At 39.4% G+C, this 21,117-nt stretch overlaps 1 protein-coding gene across 4 annotated transcripts in view; it reads left to right on the top strand.

The window, feature by feature from the left end:
* wdr93 (WD repeat domain 93) overlaps positions 1 to 21,117 on the top strand; it is a 172,945-nt gene that overhangs the window by 14,822 nt on the left and 137,006 nt on the right. For 2 of the 4 annotated variants that reach the window (XM_087981177.1, XM_043677235.2), the window contains exons 7-15: positions 4,317 to 4,385; positions 5,274 to 5,355; positions 8,735 to 8,915; positions 10,859 to 10,929; positions 11,975 to 12,064; positions 14,178 to 14,309; positions 14,439 to 14,640; positions 15,273 to 15,330; positions 18,751 to 18,907. In XM_087981177.1, the coding sequence (XP_087837303.1) occupies positions 4,317 to 4,385; positions 5,274 to 5,355; positions 8,735 to 8,915; positions 10,859 to 10,929; positions 11,975 to 12,064; positions 14,178 to 14,309; positions 14,439 to 14,640; positions 15,273 to 15,330; positions 18,751 to 18,907 (1,042 nt within the window). Of the gene's footprint in view, positions 1 to 4,316; positions 4,386 to 5,273; positions 5,356 to 8,734; positions 8,916 to 10,858; positions 10,930 to 11,974; positions 12,065 to 14,177; positions 14,310 to 14,438; positions 14,641 to 15,272; positions 15,331 to 18,750; positions 18,908 to 19,064; positions 19,181 to 21,117 lie in introns of those variants that run through there. The other 2 variants (XM_087981179.1, XM_087981178.1) reach the window with 2 other exon arrangements.

A 21,117-nucleotide genomic window follows, 5' to 3' on the forward strand; every position in this document is an offset into this window, starting at 1 on the left:
CACAAGAGTTGGCAGGTCATGTTCCAGTTGTATAAGACTCTGGTTCGGCCACATTTGGAATACTGCGTACAGTTCTGGTTGCCACATTACCAAAATGAATGCGGATGCTTTGGAGAGGGTGCAGAGGAGTTCATCAGGATGTTGCCTGGTATGGTGGGTGCTAGCTATGAGGAGAGGTTGAATAGATTAGGATTATTTTCATTGGAAAGTAGGAGGTTGGGGGGGGGGAGACCTGATTGAGGCCTACAAAATCATGAGAGGTATAGACAGGGTGGATCGCAAGAAATTTTTTTCCCGGAGTGGAGGACTCAAATACTAGGGTTCACGAGTTCAAAGTGAGTGGGGAAAAGTTTAAGGGAGATATACGTGGAAAGTTCTTCATGCAGAGAGTGGTGGGTGCTTGGAATGCTTTGCCAACAGAGGTGGTAGGGGCGGGAACGATGGCATCAGGAAGGGCTCATGCCCGAAACGTCAATTCTCCTGCTCCTTGGATGCTGCCTGACCTGCTGCGCTTTTCCAGCAACACATTTTCAGCTCTGATCTCCAGCATCTGCAGTCCTCACTTTCTCCGCCATCATTTAAGATGTATCTAGACAGATACATGAATGGGCAGGGAGCAAAGTGATACAAGTCCTTAGAAAATAGGAGGCAGATTTAGTTAGAGGATGTGAATCTGCACAGGCTTGGAGGGCCAAAGGGCTGTAATGTTCTTGTTCTTAAGAATTAGACATAGGTCCATGCCATCTATACTTTGGCTGCAGGTTGATCTGTAACTAAGTGGGTGGAAAATAGAATGATTTTATATTCCCTCACAAAAAAATCTATACATTTTGCCTTATGATTGATAATTTTGCATACTGTGAATTAATTGTAGAAAAGCCTTTGTAGAAATAACAAAGCACAAATGTTGGAGATCTGAAATAAAACAATAGAAATAAACAGCAAGTTATTCAACATTTCTGAAAAGAAAGACTGGTTAAAATTTCTATTCAGACCTTTCATCAGAATTGAATTCTGATGTCGGAGTTATCTGTGTGATTTTATTGAGTTATGAAGTCATGAATAGTTAATTATTTTACAAGCTGCAGGAATGTTAAGATTATGTACTCTTGATGTAAGAGTCTTACCAAAACATAACAACAATATGGTGAAGTATTTTTAGCATTTTGACTCCCACTATGTCAATTAGTGTGGAACAATGGTGACTGCCTATCTGTTAAAATCACTGTGACACAAGAACAATGGCAATTCATAGCTACTGATACTGCAATTCTGAGAATTTTATAATGAGAAGAAGGAAAGTAGTTGTGATAATTGCAAATCACATATGTCACGTTATTAAAAATGACTTCTTATTGAGCAGAATTCAGTCTTGACAACCTTGAAATTGCACAATGGGATACTAATGTGCATATCTTTGACATGTTTATCTGAAAGCACTCTTTCTGATGCTTGAGGCTGTGATCCTATTTGGAATGCATGGGCAAATAATGACATTTCACACATTGTAATATCAGGGCGAAAGCAGACTGTTGCAATGAACCAAATGGACCATTGTAGCTGACTGGGACATGACAGCCATTTATTTTACAAGGTTACTCCTTCAGAGTAGCGAAGTAAATTGCACGTGTATTAGTGGTTCCAAAACATCTCAAAGGAGGCAGGTTTTCTGGGAGGCTGTGATCATTGAACATTGTTAATTCTGGTCAAAGGCAAACATTCATTGCTGGTGATCATAAGGGATGCTATTATTCCTCATTGCAGACCAGATCAGTAAGGGCCAAGGTTTAAATGGCTCAGTAATGAATTCAAAGGATCTGACTTGCATTCCTGGTTTTCCATCATTTTTACTGTCCCCAGAAGAGGGGGACTTCATTTTAATTCTCAGTATAATCAGCATGTAGATTTCAGATGCAATGAATGAATATGAGAAACAGGATGAGCACTGGGCAATTTGACTCTTAAGTCCTGCCTAGAATGTGAAAAGGATACAATGCCCTTCCCCTACCCTGGATGAGCAATATTCTCTTTTTGAAATGGTAAAATATTCACATTAAAGTAGTTCCATAAGAGGAATGGGCATTAAGGTGTTTGATCTTTTTGGAGTTAGAATGGATGAGGGAGCTAAACATTCCCACTAATGTGTGATCTGTGTACTCTTACTTCTTGATGCAAATGTTACCATTTCCAATTATTAGCCAGAGAACAAAATAGAACTGTGGATGCTGGAGAGCTAAAACAAAAACAGAAACTTAGAGAAACTCAGGTCTGACAGCATCCCTGGCATCATTAACCAGAGAAGATATTTTAACAGTTGAATGCACTCTACAACTACTAATTTGTTTTTGTGTATGTATAATTTAGGTATATATCAAACCTATTCCATATTAAAATTCGTCATGCAAGTAGCCTAGGATTGGTTAGTTTGCATTTTCCAACTTAAAGTGTGAAAAGATCACAGTTTCAGATTAGATCCACATAGTTAGTTCTGAATGAAAATTGTTTTAAAATTCATTCTTCTTTGATGTTTGTTTATTGCTCTTTAAATTTGTTATGCATTTTAGTTTATTTCTAATGAATGGAAAATATTATGTATTCCTTCTAATTGATCTAAGTTTACTGATGTTAAATCGTTAGCTATTTAGAGGGTGATGTTGTGAAGCAATGCAATGGACCACTAACATTACAACTTGCAAGTCTCAGAAGATCCAAGATAAATTCTGTCGGATCTCAACTCTGGATCTTGCAGGCAATTATTCCAGGTTCCCATTGCTTTTTACAGAACATTGCAGTTAGGAGCTGTGCTTGCAAAATCGCAAGTGAAAACCTGACATAGATGATTAATAAAACCCATTCCTCAACTCCCTTTCCAGCCCCTCCTCCTCCCTTCCATTCCTCTGACCGACCCTTCCTTCCAGCTACCAACTGGAATCATTCCTCCCATTAAACAACCAAACTGTATCCTCTACCTGTGTTCACCTATCACTACCTCACCACTCTGCCCCTCTCTCCACCAAAAACCTTCCCCCCACTCCCCTGTTATCTGCAGTTCCCCTTACACCCATCCCCAGTCCCGAAGAAGGGTTACACCCAACTTTTCTGCCTCCTGATGCTGCCTGGCTTGCTGTGTTCGTCCAGCCTCCTGCTTGTCTGCCTACAGATGCTTAATAATCTTCAAGGATAGTTCCAGAAGTTTGCCAGCTGTGTAACATGATGTACTACAGAGTGGAGGTTTGTGTATTTGAGTTTGCCACTCCTCACACTTAAAAATAGATAGATCTTGCAACTGTACAGGACACACCTTGAATACTATGTACTGTTTCGCTTTCTATAAAGAGGATGTATTTGCTTTGGGGTCAATTCAGAGAAAGTTCTCTGAGTTGATTCCTGGGATGAAGGGTTTGACTTATAAAAGAAAAATTGAGGAGATTTGACCTATACTCAGTGGGAGGTGATCCTATTCTGAGGAGGCTTTACAGGGTAGAAGCTGTGTGATTGTTTCTTCTCATGGGGAAATCTAAAACTGGGGGATATAGTTTTAAAACTGTGGGTGGCATATTTGATATGGAGGTGCCAGTGTTGGACTGGGGTGAAATCACATAAACTTGTTGGATTATAACATGGTGTCGTGTGATTTCTGACTTTGTCTTATTTGAGACAGAGATGAGAAATATTTTTTTTCCCAGAAAAAATATTTCTCATCTCTGTCTCAAATAAGACAAAGTCAGAAGTCACACAACACCATGTTATAATCCAACAAGTTTATTTGATTTTACCTAAGTTGAATTCTTTAGAATTCCCATCACTTGAGAGGAGTGGATATTGGCTTATTGAATATACGCAAGGCTGTGTTGGACAGATTTTTGATTCACAAAAAAGTCTGGGTTATAGGGGTGGGCAGGAAAGTGGAATTTAAGTTGCAGTCAGATTGGCCACATTCATATTAAATGGTGTAACTGGCTCAACGTGCCAAATGTTCTATTTCTGTACTGATTTCCTGTCATCTCATGAACAAGTTTTACAATTTAGGACTGTGGAAAATCTCCCGCATCTTCCACACATCTGCTTTGCTGAAAGCATCATGATTTTAAATAGCACTGAAACAGTATGCAAAACTCTTGAGGCAACAAAACCAACTGCTTAGCTGCTTCTAAGAAAGCTATACACCCATTTAACACCAACTGAATTGCATTCTTTCACGACACTATTTGGAAGCATATCTTATGTTTTATATCTATTCTACCTGGAATCACACATGAAACAAATAGATTGTGCAAAATTGAAAAGATACTAGTTTGATTTATCCTCTCTTTCAGAAACGTGCCTTGAATCCGAACTCTGTGCCTTCTTGGCAGATCCAACAAGAATCCACGCTCAGTAACAAGGTGAATGATTCATAGATCTCCTTTAATCATGTTGGTTGTGGGAGGAATGTTGGCTGCAATACAAAGAGAACTCTGAATTATTTTCCCCTGCTCCTATTTCCATGGAATCTGAGATCTTAAGCAATCATCGAAAAAGCACACTGAAGTTTAGTTTAACATCTCACACCAAAAGCCACCCAACAACCAGATCGCACTTCCTCAGTACTATGCATGTATATAGGCATATGTATAGGCTGAGTTCTCAGCCTATACATATGCAACATCTGGTTGCAGGTCTTTAACCCATAGGTTTCAGGAAACGGATCAAAGTATGAGTAAAAGAGCAAAACTGATGCATAACTTGGACAGGTTGAATTTATTACATTCATTCAAAGGTATCTTCCTGTTCTCCCTTTGCCTGGTAGAAGAACCCATTGTCCATTACTTGATACATAAAATCTGATTTGGCATTGCTTATTGGTTCTTTACAACCCGGATCATAGATAGCATTGCTTATTTGCTAGCCCAGCTTCCTCCTTGAAAGGAGAATGTTGCTGATGAGGCCAGTATTTATTTCCCATCCTTAATTCTCTTGAGGAAGTGACAATGATTTGCCTTCTTAAACCTGCTGCAGGTCATGTGAGTTGAGACAATTGGTCTCCAACAGTCAGAATTATCTTCTTTTGGTTTGGGGCTCTTTGATGTAACCCTCAGTCAACTTGTGGTTTGATGTTAAAGATAGTCATACTCACCTCACCACTAGAATTGAGCTATAAGTATCTACACAGACAACATAATTTGTTTGATCTGATTTATTCAGCAATGACAGCTATGAAATATTACAATCTGTCCATGCATGAAACCCAGAACTGGTTTATAAAGTAAATTACCTATATTTTTCCATTTTAGCAATTTAATCAACCAAATATACAAGATATTAAACTGTCACCTACTGTTCTAGTGATGAAACAAAGATACAAGCAGATCACAGGTATGTACTAAAATTAACTTCATATTCTTATCCTTACAGTTGTATCCCAGAAGATGTCATCATCAAAATCTGTATCAGAAATAAACAGTTAATGATTTATGGAGTGATGGTAATGTGATGGTAATATCATTGGACTAGTAATCCAGTAGGAGAAAGTGAGGACTGCAGATGCTGGAGATCAGAGCTGAAAATGTGTTGCTGGAAAAGTGCAGCAAGTCAGGCAGCATCCAAGGAGCAGGAGAATCGACGTTTCGGGCATAAGCCCTTCTTCAGGAATTCCTGAAGCGCTGCTTGACCTGCTGCGCTTTCCCAGCAACACATTTTCAGAAGTAATCCAGTAGTCTAAGCTAACGCCGTAAGGAGAAGTATTCAAATTCCACCATGGCTGCTGGTGGAATGTGAATTCAGTTACTAAATCTGGAATGTAAAGCTTGTCTCAGTAATGGTGACTATGAAACTATTGCTGATATTATAAAAGTCCAGCTAATACACAAATTTTTTTTAGGGAAGGAAATCTGACAACTTTACGTGGTTCAACTTACATTTGACTCCAGACCAGGGAAGGTTGACTCCGAACTGTCCTCTGAAATGGCCTTGCAAACCATTCAGCTCAGGAGCTGTTAAGGATGGACAATAAATGCTGGCCTTTCCAGTGACACTTACATCCCATGAAAGAATTTTTAAAAAATAATATCGAGTCAATGTTCATTTAAGGTTCTGTTTTGTATCAACAACTATCTATAGTTTAGTTGTTAAAATGCATTTGTACTTTATCTAGAAGGAGAAAGGTTTGGTTTTTGGTCTGTGCTGAATTAGATAGTCTAGACAAGTACAATAGTAGTTGTAGGCAGTAGGAATATTCTCTGGGTTTCATGCATGGACAGATTGTAACATTTCACATTATAGCACAGGTTAATATGAACCTCATAGAAAATGGTCAGCCAGATGAGGTAGCGGCAGGCTACTTGTGCCTGTAAAACCATGGGAGGTACTTAATGATGGGGTCTCACCTGTTGGGTCAAAGGCTTCATCACTTCTTTTGGATAAGTCCTGTTGAGATACGTTTCTGTCAGGCATTTAAGTGGTCAGTGCAGGCCTTCCTGGGATCAAGGACCAAAGGGATAAAAATCCAACTCCCTGAGACATGACGGCCAAGAAGATGCCACAGAATGCACATTGCAGACAGCTCCACTGACAGTGAAAGCAATATTATACTTCTATGACAGCACTGTTGATTAGATTTAAAGAATATACAAATATAAGCTCTGACAATTTTATCATAAAATTGAATGGCCACTCAGTTGACAGGGAAGAGCATTTTCATTCAGTGAACAATTTCTGCACTTTTTGAGTAGGCCACCAGATGGAGGGATAAGATGCTTTCATGATTAGTAGATGAATCAATATCCTGCTATAAATTAGAATACATATTTCTAAAATAGTTCTGTTAAAATTTAACACTTTTCACTTTGCAACATGCGTTTAACAAAATAGATCCTGAAAGTAACTATCTCTGTCCAAAGTGCAATTGGAAACTTGTGACCAATGTGTACCTCACCTGTTTACCTAGTGCAAAAATAGATTGAGTGGGAGCTCTCAAGTCTCACAATGAGTGGATGAATTGAGTTTACAGATGAGCCATGTTGTTGTGATCATATCGTGACATTTACCCTTCATCTAACAGTATCTTACCTGAAGCAAAATACTGTAGATGCTGGAAATCCAAAAGAAAAGTAACTTTAGAAACACTCAGTGGATCAGGCAACTTCCACTGACAGAGATATGTAGGTACATTTTAGGATAATGAATTGTTCAATGTAATCAATAAATAGCTTATCAAGATGAACAAATCCAAGGAATAGGGGAGTGGGAGGAAATAAATTTCTGTGAGGACAGAAAGTGATTACCGTCCCTCAATGTTTCCATTATTTAGTCATACCACTGTCACTCCTCTGGCCTTAGCATTAAAGTTGACATGTAATATCTCAGCAGAATAGCTCTTTTCTCTCCGACAACAAGTGCTGCTAAAGGTATTGTACATGCAGGAGTGGGGGAGGTTGAAAACTGGCGTCACTGACAGACAGTAGTGTGGAGATGAAGTAAAATTGATTTTCCTAATCATTTATGAATCACTTGAATTCTTTACTGATGAATTGAGGATCATTGTTGCTCATTGCAAAGCCTGCAAAGCCATAATTTCTATTAGTGACGTCAACTGATTGAACGCCCAGTTGTCAAAATAGCACTCAATGGTGACAAGATCATCAGTTTCTGAGAGAGTGAAGAGGTCTACCCCAAGCTTCATTTTGTGTTGCGTCTGGCTTGCCATGTATTGTGAGTGGCTCTTTAGCGTGCTTAGCTTGGTACATGACACAAGCACTGCACTGGCTGACAATGGTCTTTAATCTTATTTCTCTTGTTTGGCCAGTCCAGCATTTCTTCTACTTTTCTCAGAAAGACTCAGTTTCTTGATGGCATGTATGAATGCACTGCAGCATCTTTATTCTCATCTTTGAGGATCTTATAGGGGTCAGGGCATTGTGGACTGTTGCAAGATGTGTTGCAGAATGCAGGATGCTCAGGAAGCATGTCAGGGCACACTGGTAACTAGCATTGAAAGGCTGCTGCAAGAACATTTCGAATGCAGAACAGACTCCTAGTTCATGGATGGATCAGGCTGCATCTCACGGCTTCTCTCTTGCTTGCTTAGCGCTTGCTCAGTGGATGCTCCTAGCAACCCTGCCTCACTTGGCACTTCCTTTCCGTAGCCATTAGCGCAGTCATACCACCAGACAGCTGGCCGAGTTAATCAGCAGGCCTCAGTCAAGGAGACATACATCTTGCAGTATGGCAGATTGGTATACCGATCTCACAGCTACACTATGTGCCTGTAGCTAATGCAGCGAACACATTGCACGTGTAGCAAGCACACCAAGCAGCGAAGACTCAAAGTCTTCGGAGATTAATCCTCAATAAGCTCCATGGACGCATCCAACAGTCAGGGTCCTAGCAAAGTAGGTCAAGGGTAGCGTCCCACAGCGGGTCAGGGATAAGTCACACTGACATGTCCAGTCAGTCAAGTGGTCTATACCTCTGTAGTCCAGGAGGAGGTCATGGTCAATCCTTTGGTTCAATAGCAGCCAGTCTGCAGGTTAAGGACAATATGTTTGAGATGTTCAGACTCCAGGTCTGGGCACGTCTTGTTCAGGCTGTATGGCTGCTCACTCAAAGCAGTGTGTCGTGGTCAGCCAACTGCATAAATCCACAGAAATTAAGGGGCAGGGGTGTGGTGGGTTGGGGGGGGATTCATGGGAACAAGGAAGATGCAGTGATTCTATGTTGATTTGACATGCAGTAACTTATTTTGCTTTTAAAATAGATTACATTTGGAAAAATCCATTTGATGCCCTTCAAAAGCTTGATGATTCCAACATAATTGGTACAGGCCAAAATCATGTCATTTCTACTCAGCAATGGATTGAGGAGAAGAAAATATTTGAAGAAATGTATGAGTCCTATCTTTCCAAAGACACCACAGAAGAGTCTGAAGAAAAGCAGAGGTTTACTATATCATTAACGCTTTCACTTCATATTAGCTAAGTAATAGAATTGACCGTAGGCCCAATTTGATGCAGAATAAAAATGATTGAGAGACTGACATATTTATAAGAATGAACTCTATGCATCATATAGCTCTACAAATTATCTGTACAGCTCAGAAAAATTATCTTGAACACCTTACCCAACACTGATTTGTTTCCACTTGAAATAATTAGCAACTCTCGAGACATGTTAATAATCATTCAAAATTTACATCAGATAATTTGCCAATTTAATAACTGTGATACAAAATGCTGTACAGTAGCCTCAATGTTGTTAACAGCTGGAAAGTCTCTCAGATTCTTTCCATGTTCCTCCAGTGGAAGGAGCAAATATATAAGGACAGGAAACCGCTTTGGAAAATGGTGCAGAAACAATTACTGTAGCTAATGGCAACCATAAGAACTGCATCACCAGGATGCCTAAGGTAATTCGAGATTACCACAGTATTCTCCAAGAACTCATTTTACTCAGTTTACCACACAAACTCCAACCCAAATTATGGAGTATTTTAAGGGCAATTGAAGCCTTTATTTTTAGCATTTCTTTATTATGAAAATCTGTGTCACTTCACATTGATTACTGTCAAGCCAATTTCAGCCAGTCCAGATAAATTTGAACTACCATTCTCCCCATTTCTAGCTTCTGATTATTTAATGGAGTTTGCTTTTTGCTGTACGGTACAACTTTTACAGGAGTTACCTTTCATATAATACTCTACAACCTGTGCATTGTAAAAGTAAAAGTGAGTCTGTTTCACCAGTCAGCTCACAGTCAGAAGTCTCTTGACACCATATTTTAGTTCAACAGGTTTACTTGAAACCACAAGCTTTCGTAGCTGCCCTTTGTCAGGTGAACCTGAACAACTAAATCTCTTGGATTATAACCTGGTATTGTGTGACTTTTGACTTTGTCCACTCCAGTAAAACACCAGTGCCTCCACATCAAGTCAGCTTACAAGCTGAGACTCACAGAATTCTAGGATTATACAATTTTCTGTATAACTTGGCATCATGCTTGTAAATACAAAGCAATTGTTTAATACCAAGAAGAATATTTAGAAGATGAAATGTGTGCAAAACTAAACATTTAATTACTGATGGATTGAGTCTATAATTTTTGCTCATTAACACAAGAACACATGAAATAGAGCCAAGATAGATTATATGGTCATCATGCACTCACCATCATTTAGTACAATCATGGCTGATCTTGGGCTTCAACTCCAAATATTCCCTGAGAGACCAAAAATCTGTTTATCACTTCCTCATTCAACAATGGAGTATCTATAAACTTCTGGGATGGGAAAAAAAAGATTCCCATGCCTTTAAATGAACTAATTTCTCCTTGTCTCAATTTTAATTTATCAGTCAAAAAACCAAAAGAACTGCAGATGCTGGAAATCAGAACCCTAAAAAAAGAAATTGCTGGAAAAACTCAGCAAGTCTGGCTGCATCTGTGGAGAGAAATCAAAGCTAATGTTTCAGCCCAGTGACCCTTCCTCAGAATTGTTCAGATTCTGCTGGACCTTCTAAGTCTTTCCAGCAATTTTCTGTTTGTGTTTCTAATTTATCAGTCCCTGAGTTATAAATTTTGAGATATCAGAAACAATTTCTGTGTCTACCCTGTCAAGATTCTTCAGAAGTTTATCTGTTTAATGAGATTACGTGTCATTCTTCTGAACTCCAGAGAATATAAACCCAGTTTACTCAGCCTCTCATCTATTATTTCGGGAAAGTAATTAGTGAGCTTTTCCTCTATCACCTCCAATGCAATGATATCCTTCAGTAAATGTGGAAACCTATTATTGTTATTTTTTAGCCAAAATATATTCACAGTTTTGCATTGATCAGTTTATTATAAAAATAATACATCAAAATGAATGTTTTTTCAATTATTTCAGTCAAGCAACATTTCATTTTATTAATCTTGGACGAATTCTTCCAGTGGGTTTGGAGCAGAAAACTCAAGCTGGTAAGATATTGTCTTTTTGTTGGTGATACAGAAAAAAAAGTACACACTATTTATATTTAAATATTTATCTTGTACCAAAGGGGGAATCACTCTTTGATATGTCTCCCATCTTTAAGTTATCTTTGACATCCAGAGTGAGTCTGGAGTTTAACTGGATATGTTTTTTTGGAGATTCAGTATGCATTTCTAGGTCCCTGAGGTATTTGGTGCTGGCATTAGGTCCTTGAATCGCTGTTGTTAATTCCTCTGTGGAGAGGTGTTGCAGTAATGTCACTTGTAATCCAGAGCCCCAGGTTAATGTTCAAGGGACATGGGTTTGAAGCGCACCATAGCCGAAGATGAAATTTGAATCTAATTAGAAAAACCTGGAATGAATGGCGACTGTGAAATGACTGTTGATTATCATAAACAACCACACAAAGGAAATCTGCCATCCTTACCTGGTCTGGCCTACCTGTGATTCCAGACCAATAGCAATGTGGTTGACTCTTTATCATCCACTGGGCCATTAGGGATGAGCAATAAATGCTCATCCCAAATTGCCACATTTTGTGAGTAAATAAAAATGATCCTGATATCAACATCACTTACCTTGATGAGCAGAAAATTGTAACTCAGAAATTAGTGTTCAGTGTCAATTAGGGAAATAACATATATATAATATTAAAACATGTCATCTCAACAATGCAATGCATTCTCTGTCAGGTTATCCTCCAAAAAAAAAAGCAATGTTTCACATGAAGGAACTGCCCCTTTAAGGTGTGCATTAATAGTTACTGAGATGAATGGGCATGTTTCATAATGAAGGAGACTATCAAGTTAAGGCCAAATGGAAGCAAATTAGAAAGCAGCAGATAGGAAAAAGGAAACATTAAAAAGAGCAACAGTACAGCTTATGAATATTTAGTCAGAAAAGAGTAATAATTTTGAATTTGTGTAATAAGCTTGAGAATGTAATGGAATGTGTGCCGATTATTACATAAGCTGTGCAATTTGGGCATGGTATTATGGACCTAATGAACTGACTTTCTGATTTTCTTTCCAGGAATTCCCAATGCCTTATGTTTGTGGTGGAATGGCAGCCACATTCTGTTCCATTATGTACTGAAAATACCTGTAGGGAAAGAAAAGATAGGTAAAAGTACTATTATGTGCAATGGAGCTTGGATCAATGTAATCACCTAATATTAGCACAAATAGCTGTGTTATCTCTCCAGCTGTGATTGGATCAAATATTGGTAAAGTTAACCTTTTGTTCAAAGTTCCTCACCAAAATCTTTGTTTTTAAAAGGAAATCTAGCTGCCTTTTTGGTTTCCAAAACGTAAGAGGCCTACATTTGTATCTTTTCCCTTCTACTCTCAGAGCTTTGTGTACAATTAATTAGTTTGAAATATAATGAATTCTATTGTGTAGGAGGGTTCAGCAGCTGGTTTTATGGTTCACATAGACCTAGGCGATATACATTAAGGTGAGATATGTGGCAGGATTTATGTGCATTCCAGTGAGGTCTGTCTCGATGTTGAGAGCATCTTATGCCATCCTTTATGCTCTTGCTGAGCGGAAAAGCAAGTTATCTCATTAGGTAGTGGTGAGTTGCCAATTAAAGGATACTACAGCTTGTTAAATGCCTTATTAATTGCCAAATTCACCTCATCGGTATTTGGTTTCCTATCTTACCAAAGATGCCAAACAAGCTAGACATCAAGAAATCGCAACATGGGAATCAGCATGGGTACTTGGTGAGTTTAGCTTGCCCCTGGCTGCAAGGAGCTTCTATTTTGCTCAGCACCAGACAGCAGCTCAGGGCACAATGCATGGGCACCAACCACGCATACACCTTGTCCACAGACATTGGTATCTGACATTTGCCAACACCTCATGACCATCATGACATCTCTCCAAAACATTTGAAGGCAGCTTAGGAAATAGAGCATCACTGCAGGGCACACTGGCAACTGGCATTGAAAGATGCCGGAGGGACACTTTGCAGCAGCACAGGGGAAATTTGGAGAGCAGGGAAGGCATCAGGGTGTACTGTCAGGGTTAAGGAGACAAAGTTCAATGTGGAGGATGTGCTCATTGAGTGACATGGATTGAAATGGGCTGTCCATGGGAGGTAAATGTGGGCATGAAGGTTCTGGGAAGGATACCTGAAGATTCTGCCCACAGAATGGACAAAATGAATGTCATTTTGATGGGTGAAAGTGATGGATCAAAGTCTGCTGGACATTAGGACATTGATGGGCCAAATTCATGAAGCATGGATTAGCACACTACAGCAACAGTTCCTTTGCAAATGTTGCTTTGCACATATGCATTGCAGGCAAAGTAAATGTTTGTACCCTGCCAGTGATTGGATTGCCAGTTGATTGCCAATGCTTGTTCAGGTGCATAGCAGCCCCTCAGAGATGGCACGGACGCAAGGGATGCCAGTCTATATTCACTGAATGGTGAGTTGTTCTGGGAACTGAGCATGGTGAATGGGACTGTAAATGGAAATGGGGAACTCGATAGGTGCAGGGTAGATAGCTAATGAGGGGAGTTTATTATGATATGGAAAGGAATCACACTTGGCCTCACAGCAAGAATCTCTCCAAAAGACTACACAACCTGCACTGAAGTCAAAAAAATGTAAGATTTAGCCCAATGAACTGAATGGCCAGTTGAGCTTTCTTTTGTGATTGTTGAAGTAGAATTGTTGCCCATGGGAGCTGTAGTTAAAGCCCTGCAAGCAGAGAATAGCTAGTCTTCTTCGAATGATAATGTGATTCTTTAAATCCACATGAATAGAAAATACTTCTGGGTTTAGTATCTCATCCAAAGCACAAAACCGTTGATGATGCAGCACCCCATCAGTATTGCAATGAAGCTGCAACCAAGATTAGAGACTGAAATCCTGGAGTATCTCTTGAACCCACCAATGAAAAATTGCGAGTTAAGAATGCCATCTTCTGAACCATAGATGCACTGTTACAATCAATGCTCTTATTACACACTCCCATCATGATTCGTGTGTTTTAAAATAAACTTCTTTCCCTTGATTTTTCATCTCTGTCCTATCTATTTCTAAACTTGCAGGTATCGTTTTACATGGGGGCCTTTGCTTTGCTTTTTGGTAATTTCCAAAAGTAAAATATAACTCTCTACAGTGCATAACTTTTGAGGCTTTTCTTTAAGAACTTGGTTTAAATATAAAGACTGGAATGTGGGATAATCAAAATAATTTTGCTTTTTATTTGTCCTACAGAGCTGGAACCAAAAGCTGACATTGTCTGGCCCAATGCCTCTCCAATCACTTGTTCCACTGTGAAAGTGTGTGCATCTCTCTTGGTGGTTGCCCTTGTGGATGGGACAGTCACAATCTGGGATTTGTATTTAGGTATTTATACTCTTGTACAGTTAATATTCAAGACTTTCCAACTACCTGAAGCTTACTCCTAATTTTAGTTTTTAATTGGATCTGCTTGTTGATTCTTGGATCATTCTGTTACAAACTATTTTCTTTCAGGCATTCCAATATCAGTCTTAACAGTTTCAACAGACAGTATCATTCAGACACTGCACTTTCTAGACTCCGACTTCTGTGTCCCTTTCGGATTATCTGATGAATATAGAAAAGTTCAAATATTGATAACTTGCAAAAATGGTGAAGCTTACCTTGCAACAGCGACTAAACATACTGAAGGCAGAATCTTCACATTGAGAGAGAGGTGAGTCAGAGTATTAAACACTTGCAGTAGTTGAAGGTCCATGCGGAAAATCCTGTTCAAATATGATAACCATCAAGTTGTTTTCCAATATCGAATGTTGATACTTAGAAAGAGCTGTTATTAAAAAGTAAAATATTATGATGCTGAAAATTTGAATTAAAAGCAAAAAATGCTCAAAATACTCCAATTGTTTCAAATCAGATCAGAGGAGTGCGGGTATTAAATATAGTGCCAACAACTGCTGTTCTCACCCCTCAATTGCCTTCATATTTTTCCAACTCAGATTGTCTGTTTCCAGAAATTGAACTTGCCAAAATTTACCACCGGAATCCAGCATTCTGTTATTCTATTGCACAACGTGCTCCTGCTCCAACATAATGCCTTGCTATTGCCAACTCCCATTTTTTCCAAATGTTAAAATAAAACAAGACCATTGGTCACATGGAATAGCTTTGTTGCAGAGGACTACCATTGGGGAAGAGGTGGGTAGCATGTGGGTCCAATGTTAGCTGTATTAAAAAGAGGAGCATGGCAGATAAGCTAATGAGCACATGAATTATTCAATGAAACATCTTAGCTCTGAGGTAAAGCTTTGAGGTAAAGACTAATAAGATGCATTTTCTTTCATACAGGAATGAAGAACCAGGAAATACCATAAGTGGAGTAGCACTTGTACCAAAATTGTCAAAGGCAGGTGCTTGTTATGTTTTAAATACACGTCAATAGTCTAGTAATCCTTATTAGCCCAGCCATGGTTTTGCATTTTGCATGAAACAATAGATAAAATCAGGAAATACGTTCTCCAAAGGTACCAATAAAACTCCTGGAGTCTTATAATAAAAGCATAAATTCAATCACTGCAAACCAACAGCTCTAATTACAGTGCACAAGGCTACATAGATTAGATTGGAATCAACTAGGAGACAGTGAGGACTGCAGATGCTGGAGATCAGAGTTGAGAGTGTATTCTGGAAAAGCACAGCAGGTCAGGCAGCATCCGAGGAGCAGGAAAATCGTTGTTTCGGGCCGGAATTAGAAATCCATTATCCAATCCTGATGAAGGGCTCCGACCTGAAACGTTAACTTTCCCTGCTCCTCGGATGCTCCCTGACCGGCTGTGCATTTCCAGCAACACACTCTCAACTACATAGATTAGATTCCCTACAGTATGGAAACAGGCCATTTGGCCCAACAAGTCCACATCGACCTTCCAAAGAGTAACCCACCCAGACCCATTCCCCTACCCTACATTTACCCCTGACTGATGAACCTAACACTATTGTCAATTTAGCATGACCAATTCACCTGATCCCCAAATCTTTGGATCATGGGAGGAAACCCATGTAGACATGGGGAGAATTTGCGAACTCCGCACAGACAGTCGCCCGAGCCGGGAATCGCACCCGGGTTCTGGTGCTGTGAGGCAGCTGTGCTGACCACTGAGCCACTGTGTTTCATTCTATGCTGACCACACTGATGTGTTTTGTTTTGTCCATTAATTGTAGTGGAGTGATAATCTCAAATTGGTGAGAACAAAAGTGAAAAAAACTATCCCACTAGTCCCAGAGTTTATTTGAGAAATTTTCCAAACCTATTCTTTCTCCCTCATCTTTCACTTGCAACACAATTTATTCAATTTTATTTTGCATGTATTCTTTGTGGGTGACTAATTATATGAACACTATTTATAATGGTCAATTAACTCTTTGGTGTTTTGTTACTGCCCTGTTTTCTCCCTGGTCTCATGTAATTAGTACTTGAGTCAGAAACATTTACAGAATTTTATAATAAACTACATTCTTAAAAACATTTAAAGTAGTCCTTAAACATTTTTTAAAAAATCTTCTATATTAAACATACAATTTCGGACAGTACATTTTATATTTATTTTCTGTCCAAGCTCCATCTTATGTACAATATCCTAGCAGAGACTAACTTTCTTAAGATAATTGCTCCTCTCTTGACTCTGGAGATTGAGATGCATCTGAGATGGACACTCAAGCTTCAATATTGTCTCTTCCTGCCTTTTTACTTTGTGAGTGATCTGCCTCAACTAGAGATTAGAACTAGGGACTCAGAGTATGGAAATTGTTAACCACTACTTCCACTTCATCATTTATAGACATAAGCGCACATTAATGCGCTGTGACATGGCTATAAAACTAAAATAGAAGGAAGGTCTGTCAGCTGCTAAAGGAAGAAAATGCAAGTCCCATTAGCAAGTAGTATCTAGATTTGAGTGCAGCTGTTAAAAACATTCCATGAATATTATACTTTCACTTTATGTTCAATAGGTGGCTCAGTGGTTAGCACTGCTGCCTCACAGAACCAGGGATCCAGGTTCGATTCCAGCCTCAGCCAACTGTCTGTGTGGAGTTTGCACATTCTCCTCGTATCTGCGTGGGTTTCCTCTGGGTGCTCCGGTTTCCTCCCACAGTCCAAAGATGTGCATGCCAGGTGATTTGCCCATGCTAAATTGCCCATAGTGTTAGGTGCATTAGTCAGAGTGAAATGGGTCTGGGTGGGCTACTCATCGGAGGGTCGTTGTGAACTTGTTGGGCCGAAGGGCCTGTTTCCACACTGTAGGGAATCTAATCTAATCACAATGTCAGATTCCACATTTAACTGGAATAATTCAGAGTTTAACACACTGGCCATGAATTTCTGGACCTCAAAGGATATTGAAGCAGGTTAAACTGGGAAAGAAAGAAAGACCGTAGAATGGGTCATGGTTCAATTGATGCTCTGTTCCATTTAATGTAAAAATTTTGGAGTTAGGTGCTTCTTGCATCTGCTTAGGATGAATTTAGAAGAGGAGACATCAATAGTGAGTTGATATAACCTGCTAAAGATCATACTTATTTTCATAATACTCTAGAATGGTGATACAGGATAAAATCTTAGATGAATTAAGGCCAGTCAACAATCCATTTTTATCCAGAATGATGCATCCTCTTCTTCCCCTCCATAGAATGGCAACGAAACCCATGCCTTAAAGAGGCCGACTGCCCTGAACCATGTCAAAAATGATGCAAGTACTCCTTCTCTCTATGATAGTAATCCCAGTGTTTCTACATGGGATATGGTGAGGATTGGAGCACAATGGGAATGGACATTCTGCCCTGACTCATGTTTGGTAGCAGAGTGGACCATCAAGGACTTCTGACACGGAATAATGTTAGTCCTTTTTCTTGTTTAAACAAATGGCCCATAGCTGCAAATTCTGAATATTTGAAATAACAGTAAAATATAGATGTAAACCTGACAAACTAAGAGAGGAATTGTGAAAGGACTGGCATACCAGATCATTGGAAAGAAGTGATGAAGAAGAACAGTGAAATGTCCCAAGGTTAGAAGCATTACAGATGAAGGGATTTTAAACAGAAGCAGAGAGAAAAGGATGAGAGAAAATACCCACCTACATATAAGAAAGAATCAAGTGCCTGTGAAATGCTTGTATAGAAAACAGGAGATAGTTCAATAGCAGGAGTAAATAGAAGGCATATAGAGAATGAATCAAAGAAATAAGACATTTGTAAAGCACAGAGAAATTGTGGAGATTGGACAGGTGGAATTGGAGTCACTGAACAATACAAGTTACTGTTTGTTTAAAAAAAATACAGTCAGGATTTGCACATAAATGTGGCAAGTACATGGAGCAATTTTAAAATCCTTGTGAGTTGAATAATAATTTCAAAGCCTCTTTATAATATTGTTGCATGAGGAGCTGAAAACCTGAAATCTTTTGCAGATGTTTCTGATGTAGGTTAAAGTGCCACAAGAATGCTGCTTCAAACAGTGATCTACCTCGTGTTTCTTGTACCTTTGCTACACATCTGACTGCTTTCATCACAGCACTAGTAACAATACATTTGCATTTTCTACAGTGACCTCTTTTTTTTATGTTCACAAACCTGAAGGTTCCAACCTGAACTCTATCTAAAGTGCAGAGTTTGCATCTTGTACATCACCCTGTGCTTTTAGCAATGAAAGCAAGAGTGTGAGGGTATCACTGGCACAGAAGCCAGAGGAAAACTTGATACTGCATTGTGTTTTTAACTGACAAGAGTGATATTTTACACAGGAGATATTATGTTTTCTTTTTCCTAGTTTCTACTCATCTTTACAACTGGCACAATAGCTTTGTTTGACTTCACTGGCAAGGATGTTTTATGCCACTTCATTTTGCCTTTCCCGTATGTAACAGCATCACCATGGGAGCCAGTGTTTGCTTTTGACAGAGATGGCAACTTCCTCTTCATCAAAGGTATAAAAAATTCACAACTAATTATATGTTTAAAGCTTTTCTTGGGTAAACATTGAGCTAATTAGACAGGATGCTTTGTGTTGCACAGTCAAAATAAGCCTTACTTTTGTGAGCTTCTAACGTGAGTAGTGAAATGTAATGTATGTTTTCCTATTAGTTAAGTGAGAAGGGATCTACCTGAGGCAAACTGCTTACATAAGAGAAACTGGGACTATTGAGGAGCAACAAAGGTATACGGTGTGGAGAATAACTGAGGAATAAACACCAAGAGCCATAGGACCAAAGGAAGTAAAAAGGTTGGTGGACCTGACAGATCCATCTCCTTTCAAAGGGTTCTGCCAGTAATAATGTTGTTTTGTGAAGGGGTCGCAGGAATGATGGTGTTCCACAGTGTGATGTAGTCAGGTCCATCACCTGTGAAGGCAGTTCACAGGCGACCAAGGAGGCTTACAAGCGCTATAGTAGGCTTGTTGGAAGATCCACTTTGATTCAGCAGCCGGTTGTACAAAAGGTTGTTACGCCACCTAGTCCTCTAACTCGGTCCATTTTAACCCCTATTCCACCATACTTCCATCTTGCTTCTCATATCTGTCATGTTCCCTCTGTTTCCCATATCTCTCCATGCCCCATCATATCCCCATGATACCTTTGTGCCTTTATTTATGCTCCGTAGCCACTCACACAGTATCCACTGTAGGCAGATCTCAGGAATTGTATGGTAACAAAAAAAATTGAAGTTTCTAAGAATCTAATAGCCGTCTCAATCAAACATGCTTGATTCTGACAAATAAAATTCAATCATGAAACCCGTTTTAAAAATATAAATAGTTTGAGTGGTCAATCTGTTGTATAGCAAACATTTCACTAATAATGTAAAGTCCTTTGGTAACCTCTTAAAAGTAACAGATAAAATGTATATACAGCCCTCTTCAATTGGTTGGGCCAAAGGGTCTGTATCCGTGCTGTATGACTATGACCCAGTAAGTGGTTCTGGACCATTTGAAACTCAGCCAAATATTCATATTGAGCTCTCATAACAAGCTTCAGGAAATTCAGATATTGAAGTCTACTCTAATTGCAAAAGCCAAAGCCAATGCTTTTATCAAGCTCCTTTTTTCAATCAGCAGGCTCCACTAATTTTTTTTATTCTAAGGGAAAATTTCAGTCTTTTTATTTCAGAGTTAAGATTTAGTCTCTGAGTAGTGGACCAAGACAGGCCAGTGCTCCAAGCAGACTTTAAGGTAGGTCCCTGCTGTGCCTAGCTGACCAAAGTTGTGGCTACAGGGGTAACTGTGAAGGGTTTTCCTTTCATACTTTTAGCCCGGTAGCTGTGTTCAGTTTCTATTTCAAAATGTTTAAAATTGCTGCGGGGCCTTCTCAAGACCGAGGCGGTGCCTTCTCTCTCCCCTACTTGCAATGGCAAGTTGCAATTCCTTCAATGTTTTGACAGCCTCAAGCTCAGAGAGCCCACCGCCCTTCATTTGCCAGTGAATGGGCTCTTGAGAAACCAATTAACCAACCAGGGCAGAAATCACCAGGTGAGAATTCATAATATAATAGACTGGGATGTGCACTTGGCTTCGAGGTCTGTGCCCTGATCCAAGATTCAACAACATTGCCTTGGATATACGAAATTCTTCCATCAGTCTTTATCCACAAGTCTCTGTCGTTAAATGTAATATCTTCAGGTTTGCAGATGACACGGAGCTGAGCGGAAGATGAACTGTGAAGAGGATGCAGAGGTGCTTTGGTTGGTTATGTTGAGTGAATGGGCAAATGCATGGCAGAAGTATAATGTGGATGAATGGGAGGTTATCATTTTGGTAACAAAAGCAGGAAGGCAGATTATTATCTGAGTGATAGTAGATTGAAAAAAAGCGAGGTGCAAATAGATCTGGTGACCTTCAAGTAAGTGTGCAGGGGCAGCATGCAATGAAGAAGGCAAATGGTATGTTAGCTGAAAGAGTTTGATTACAGGAGCAGGGATGTCTTGCTACAATTGGACAGCACCCTGGGGAGACTACAAATGGAATATTGTTTGAAGTTTTGGTCTCCTCATGTGAGGAAGGATGTCCTGGCTATGGAGGGAGTGCAATGAAGATTTCTGATTCCTAGGGTGGTAGGACTGACATATGAGGAGAGACTGGATCAGGTAAGACACTGTTCAGTGACATTTAAAAGAATGATGGGGGCAATCTCATAGAAACCTA

The sequence above is a fragment of the Chiloscyllium plagiosum genome, unplaced genomic scaffold (assembly GCF_037043375.1).
Source record: "Chiloscyllium plagiosum isolate Xiang-an unplaced genomic scaffold, Cpla_swu_hap1 HiC_scaffold_39, whole genome shotgun sequence".
Classification (NCBI taxonomy): Eukaryota; Metazoa; Chordata; class Chondrichthyes; order Orectolobiformes; family Hemiscylliidae; genus Chiloscyllium; species Chiloscyllium plagiosum.